At 44.3% G+C, this 6,807-nt stretch overlaps 1 protein-coding gene across 1 annotated transcript; it reads left to right on the forward strand.

Moving 5' to 3' along the window:
• Nucleotides 1-141: 141 nt before the first annotated feature.
• LOC134193247 (uncharacterized) lies at nucleotides 142-2,842 on the forward strand. Its single transcript, XM_062662068.1, has 4 exons — nucleotides 142-381; nucleotides 510-551; nucleotides 656-884; nucleotides 1,449-2,842. Exons 1-4 carry the CDS (start codon nucleotides 295-297, stop codon nucleotides 2,651-2,653), a joined length of 1,563 nt encoding a protein of 520 aa, XP_062518052.1. The 5' UTR covers nucleotides 142-294; the 3' UTR covers nucleotides 2,654-2,842.
• The last annotated feature ends 3,965 nt before the right edge of the window (nucleotides 2,843-6,807 follow it).

Consider the following 6,807-nt stretch of genomic DNA (forward strand, 5'->3'; position numbering starts at 1 on the left):
TAGGCTGGCTGTCGGAAGTAGAGGCGGTCGAAGGGGGTAATGTTTAGTCCCGCCTTCTTATGACCAATGAGATAAGATCCGTCTAATTAGAACGATAAACAGCACTGTTCGGCTTCTTGGCTATATTACGCCGTTCCTGCCAGTATTGGCATTCCACAGCTCAACGTCTTTGGCGGGAACATCGCTGCTCGTAGTCGTTGACGAGACTTTTGAGAACGCTACGCTTGCGACCACAACGTTCACTGTTTTGGCTGTGTATTCTCGATCGTTTGAACTGGGAGTGTGATATCTCGAATGGCCGAAAGCGATACACCAACTTCAGTCGTTGTACTACACGAAGGCTGCTTGACAAAGTCAAGTCCGCTGAAGAAAACACTCGTTGTGAGTGCCAACTCGAGCATTTGTCGCAACTTCCTGCCAGCAAAGAACTGGCACGTAGTTGCAGTTCCGTCAGCCGTGTCATAATATATGATTTCCCTTGCTGACTGCATGTATTTCTTCTCCTATAGACTTGGAACAAGCGATGGTTCGTTTTGGAGGAGCACAAAGAGGTATGTTGTGAAATAGCAGCGCAATTAGTTAGGAAAGTAGTCAGACCATCCGTACTAAACGCTGCCTATCAAACGTGATATATGCTAACCATGCTGTAATATAGGGCGATGATATCAAGATTCTACTTGCCTACTACAAGGACGACAAAAAGACGACGAGGAAAGGCCAGATAGTACTGGACCGCTCGTGTAAGTTCAGTACAGACGTTCGCCGGCGAGGGAAGAAGCACCTCTTCAGCGTCTACACGAAGTCGAGAACTTACTTGCTCTCGACCGAGAGCAACGCGCAGTTGAAAACCTGGTTGGCGAAGCTCCGTGAAGCAGGAGGATTAGGTGAGTATCATCCTTTGTTTGGTGATAAAAAGCGTGGGAGAGCCACACGTTGCGTCTAATCTAAATACAAGCAGAGTGCGTTCGGCACTTGAACAGCTGAATTACTGCACAGTCATTTCATATGACTGGACGCTGCTGACGTAGTTGTGGCAAAATTTGACTTTAGAATCGAACGTTTGTTGTCGTGCTTGACGCGTTGAGGTTTTCTCTTACGCGTCGTCTGTCCTATTCGCACACGAGGCGAGCAGATACGATGAGATTAGCGAAGACGAGTGAATGGAAATCTGGCGAATTTGCTGTTAGATCCGGTCACATTATCCGGATGGTCTCGTCGTCGTACTTCATTCGAGATGAAGTTTATGCAATGTGCAGTGTGTTCGATTGTTTACAACTCACGCGTGGCGTGGCAACCAAGCGTTGTGTTGGGTAATTTCATCGTGTGTCTCGTGCCAGCTCTAAGAGCTGTCCCATGTGGTTGATTCGATTGCATTAGCGTGCACCCCCAGATTGTTCTGTATTTAGTGCTTCCATGAGGTTCATAACGCAGTTTGTTTGCTCTTGCAGAACATGTTTGTCATGTGGTACCGACTGACAAGTTGCCTCGACATGATGCGCTGCTTCGTTTCGATCGCTTGTTTCTCGAGGTCTTCTGTCCGGTGACAGACCAGACTCTAGGACGATGGAATGTGGGCAAGATTAGCAGTATGGGCTGTATGGGGCCCATGTTTTGGATCAATTTGTGTCCGGATTGTGCCTCTCAGGGTGAGATGACGGGATTGCTGTTTTTCACAGTTCAGCGAGGTCCCCATGTCACTCTACAGTTGCTGAGACAAGGACAGCTTGCTGCCCAGACCTGTGGTCCAGAGCCCGTTTGTGAACAAATCAATGATATGAACGTTACACTGCACCTGCCTGGTCATTTTAGATGTAGGAGTATGCACTCGCAGTCTACACTGACCAGATCAACGTCTTCTGTACAAGATTTTCATCGGGTGCCTTCTTCAGTTGCTCATGCTTATGGTCAAACGTCACAGAAGAGAACCCTCCTGAGGTACACATCATCGCCTCAATTGTTTGGCTCGTCCGACCAGTTGGCAGGGATGGGTCTCCAGAACCAACGTACAGCAGCCCTTGCTCATGCTCAGAGTAGACTCAGGAGTGCAACGACTACAGCTCTAACTGCTCCTTATGTCAATATGAGTCTTGGGAGTGCAAATTCAACTCCAGTTTCATGTGTGACTCCAGTTTCGACTGTGAGTCCGTCGCCATTGATCAGGGTGCCCTACGAGGCCTCGTCATGTCTGACACTTCCTTCACCGAAAAGACTGAACTCGGGACGAGAGAGGTTATCAGTGCGAAGTCGATCGAGTAACCCCAACACATGGAGCAGAGGGTCAACTGATAGTGGAGTCTGCTCGTATTATGGTCATCAGTTGGACACCTTCCTCCATGAGGGTGGATCACTGCCACGAATTCTTCGTAGGAGGAGCCCACCCAAGGATAGCAGTGCCTCGTCTTCTGTGACCAACGACGACGATCGACAGGGCTACGAAGTAATGGGCCCTCTGTCTGAGGAAGGAACATCAAGTTCATCCGACTCGGAGACATCCAAAACAAGAAAAGCATCTCCAAATCCGAGCAGTACATTAGTGAGGGGTTGCTTACTAAGAAACTCATTCTCCGCTCGACCGACTCAAGGGTCTTTCCACTACAAGACTGGATACGTCAATTTGGAATTGTTACCAGATGCAGACGGTCATAGCAGTTAAGGCCTTCGTTTCTTTCATGAGTTTGAACTTGGTAGTAATTATTTGAATTTTGTTGATTGTACGTAGTGTTTAGTCACGTGTACAGCTTTTAGTTTGTGTACACACTTCTGTACAAATGTAATTTTTAACACATTTTCTGGCTTATTTTTGATCACATGTTCAATAAATTAAAAGACTACTATGACAAAATATTCCAGTCGTGCGTAATATGGACAGTGTTTTACCGAAGTATGGGAACAACATTACCACAACAGGCATGATTGTGCTTATCCAGAACTTGAACTGAAACAAATATTATAGTTAAGTGGTTTGTTACCTTCATTGGTAACCAACCAGATCATATTCCAACATTAGGACACTGACTTATAAGAGAAAAAAATAATTTAGCCAGAGGATACAGTTGCTACATATTTTGCATGAACGGCGGGCCACCTGCTATTTTGCAGTGTAAATAGACATGAAATTATTAGGATACTTACATGTAATCTCTCACCTGTTGCAAATACCTCAACTCTAGACAACACACTTGTTATACTCCGGCCTGTACAATAACTAATTTCTTCCATGGTGAGTCTGTTACCTCTCCAAATCTGAATCTGTCTATTTCAGGTTCAAAATAGCACTACCCTATAACACTGCAGGTGTGTCTCTAATTTTACTGTTGAGGGCGTTATGTGCCATATAGTTTTGCCTTGCCAGAGAAAATAATTGGGTTTATGACCATTCCTAGACATTGCTAAACTACATACATGCCCCAAGACTGATACAAATAGTACAAGATGCATTGTACAAACAATTTCTACAGATACATTAGAGCTGCAGGTGCGACTTGTAAATAAATAACTAAATTTCCATGTATTTCCTTGAACATGCACATGATCATGTCAATACTCTGAAGAAACAAGCACAGAATATTTTACCTCGCCCCACCCTAGAAAGATCACATAATTTAGAAATTCACGTAGCAATAATACATAATTAATTAATTAATTAACCGAATGTGGTTTCAACATTATCTCAGTTGACCCTAGAGCTACTTCATCAGCCTTGACCAGATAAGATGCGATTTGCCAAAACTAGAAATCCCCCTAAGCGCAATGTTTGCATTGGACTGCAATGGTCAACAACCACAACGTCCAACCAGCTTTTTACACAAGCCACAAATAATTTACGTAATTAATTAACTCGGTTCAATGAGTGGACTATAATTTGATTTTACTAGATCGAGCTCGTTAGTTGTGGCAAGAGTGTCAGTAGGGTGCACTAGAGTGCATATCCACTTTAGTCTGCCTTCACCTGCTTCTATCCTGCTTGTGCGTCATACTTGTCCCCCCTTTGACTCTATCCATTTCACAGTGATAAAAGCTTTGCAGCTATTGGACTTCAGTGTAGAGTGTGCATGCATGCGGCCAGCCACAAATCCACATCAAACGATTTCCTTTACAGAATGTATTATGTATTTATTAGAGTACCGTTGCTAGACCACCACTCTACTAGAAATCAATGTACTATACCACCGTATAAATAAATTATTATTACTGCCCTTCCGTTACCGCTGATCGGCGGTATGCAATTCTAGTGATACATCTGCAAATCTCTGGTTGCAAGTTTGCGTGTGGTTACCACCTCAATGCTACCAATTTTTCACTACGGGTGTTCCAATTCGTATTTAGACTGTGTATTTATTTAGATAGTAGTAGTATTTATTCACGTTGAGTACTAAATTTGCTTTACACCAGTAGTAACATGTGCAATCACGACCAAGCTAGACTAGACATGCGCAGCAATGATGCAGCAGTCTAAAATCTATATAAACACACCTGTAGCAACAGCAGCAACAAAATGGCAAAGAATCACTACAAAGATCACCACTAAACATATTCTAGAGTATGTTGAGTGTACAAACTGTACTTGCAGGCAACGGGAGCAGAGTAGCCGCGTCCCCAGACTCACGTGAGCCTGGCAGTGTCCAGTTCCCGTATAACAGTTTCAGGTTCCCGTATAACACTTTAAGCCTCCCGTGACAGGTTCACGTGAGTCTGGGAACGAGGCTAGAGTAGAGGGGGTACAGCCTATAGATACAAGATGATATATATATATATTTATTTGTTTATTATCTAGATGGCACGCTGATTGTGAACTAAACTGTGGGACCGTCAACTTCAGGCTCTAAACACTACGCTATATGCATGTATCATAGATATTCGCTTGAGCCAAAAGGCGTCACGTGGGTCAGACAGAGTCTCGTGTACCCAGACCCTTTCTGCCGCGTCATACTAAACGACGCGGCGGAAAAAGTCTGCTACGCGAGATTAGGTCTCAAGTGAGTCGTAAAGTTGAAGATGTGACATCGTTGTTTAAGGACTGCCTGATTCTCAAATAACCCGAGATTAAATACAATAATAATTATAACAAACCACGCCCTCAAATAGTGGGCCAGCGCTTACCCTAGCGCATAGTGTACGCCGTTGGATTGAGACATCCAAGACAACTAATTAGGTGACCGTATAGTTAGACTCTAACGCGTTGTAAACAGGAGTAACTTACTATAAAAGTAAAAGTTTTAGAGTTTTAGACATCAACAGACCGCTGTCTAGGTGGGGGCACATGCTGAGCAACAATTTTGTGGGAGCACGTGCCGCCACGCCATTGCCCACATGATGACAGTCGCCTATGCTCTACAACGGTTCTTTCCTCAGTTCCAAACATGTCTGCAGAATATGCGTATCCGTCATTCCAGTCACTAAAGATACAATCTTGCTTGCTGACAGCAATTTTCTGGATTGTGTATTGTTTCAAATTTTGACTGCCAAATTTCGAAGTTTTGTCAGCATCTTTCTCTTCCATCGCTAGTGATACGTTTGTGTACGTCTCATGATCATGGTAACTTCATAGAAACAATTTTGTGCACAAGGCACAAGTTGTGACAATTATTGCTAAATTCCTCGATTTGCATCCCAAACTCGCTTAGTTAGGATCTCGCAAAACATTAATTGCTGGTTAATTTAAACTCATGCATTTTTAATATTCCGATAGATTCTCACAACATACATTTAGTCTTTAGTAGAGTTTGTCTGATATCTGATACCATCTAACTGCTATTAATTGGAAAGGTTTGCGATTCAGTAATTGCTATTTTCAGACTCAACCAGTACACTAGCCAACTGCAAATGTTACTTTTTCCATCTAGAGTCCACTACTAGGCTGCCCTCGTGCCCAGGCCCTCTTGCGCGCCCGGAAAAAACCTCGGGACTCTGCTGCAGTCACGAGCCAAATGAAAGCATTGCTGGAACCAGAGATATCTCTGTACACGATGATTTTTCGGTGAGAGACTGAGTACTATATCTAAAGCGCACGTGCAATAAAAAATCACAAGCACATGTACATTCCAGAACGAAACTATTTCTACAGAGCTGCCAAATATTCGAATCGAAATCGAAAGCAATCAGCACCTCTTGCCCATAGAAGCTCTTTCCTGTAGTTGCAAAGGAGAAAGACCGGCTGGAGACATTCGCGGAAACCGCTGCCTCTCTATCCTCGTGTATTCACGATAACTGCTGATAGCAATGCCCGTCGCTATTCGCTCTCTACTAATAACGTATTTGTAACTGAGTAGACAATTGCTTTTAGAGTCTGATATCACATTTCGTTAGCGTGTGAGCTACACCTGCATGTCGTCTTCTGCCCTTTCCGGGTGAAGATTCAAGCTGCTCAACTGTGTAATCGGTTGTTCGCTGCAAATGCCTTTACATCATCAGATCTTTTATCGATGCTGTGGGAGTAGCCTCGCAAGCCAGGCTCCTATGTGCAGTCCGCTGAAGCAATTCCGGTAAAAGCTCCTCCTCCTCGTGTGATTCACGTCCGCGTAGCGACTACGCGGAAGAGCCTGGCTGGCTGGATGGCTGGCATGCGAGGCTAGCTGTGGAGACAGAGTCTTTATATACGGCTCTGTGTGGAGGTAGCCTCGTACCAGGCCCTAGCTGTGGACGATTTTGAATCGGCGCTACAAGGGTCTGGGAGGCCAAGGCTAGTCACAGCAAATGTGTTGCTCACTGAAAGACATTCTAGAATGACTCACAGACTGTACATGTCATATGATCACCTTTTGTCCGACATCAACAAAGGTACAAATGTTGGCACGGCTATTTATCGAC

This window comes from Corticium candelabrum, chromosome 17 (genome assembly GCF_963422355.1).
Source record: "Corticium candelabrum chromosome 17, ooCorCand1.1, whole genome shotgun sequence".
NCBI classification, from domain to species: Eukaryota; Metazoa; Porifera; class Homoscleromorpha; order Homosclerophorida; family Plakinidae; genus Corticium; species Corticium candelabrum.

Bases quoted from the DNA above. Each gene is read 5' to 3' on its own strand.
- LOC134193247 (XM_062662068.1), top strand. From the start codon at position 295: ATGGCCGAAAGCGATACACCAACTTCAGTCGTTGTACTACACGAAGGC. The intron at 552-655 runs GTATGTTGTGAA...GCTGTAATATAG, and splicing joins TTTTGGAGGAGCACAAAGAG to GGCGATGATATCAAGATTCT. The intron at 885-1,448 runs GTGAGTATCATC...TTGCTCTTGCAG, and splicing joins CCGTGAAGCAGGAGGATTAG to AACATGTTTGTCATGTGGTA.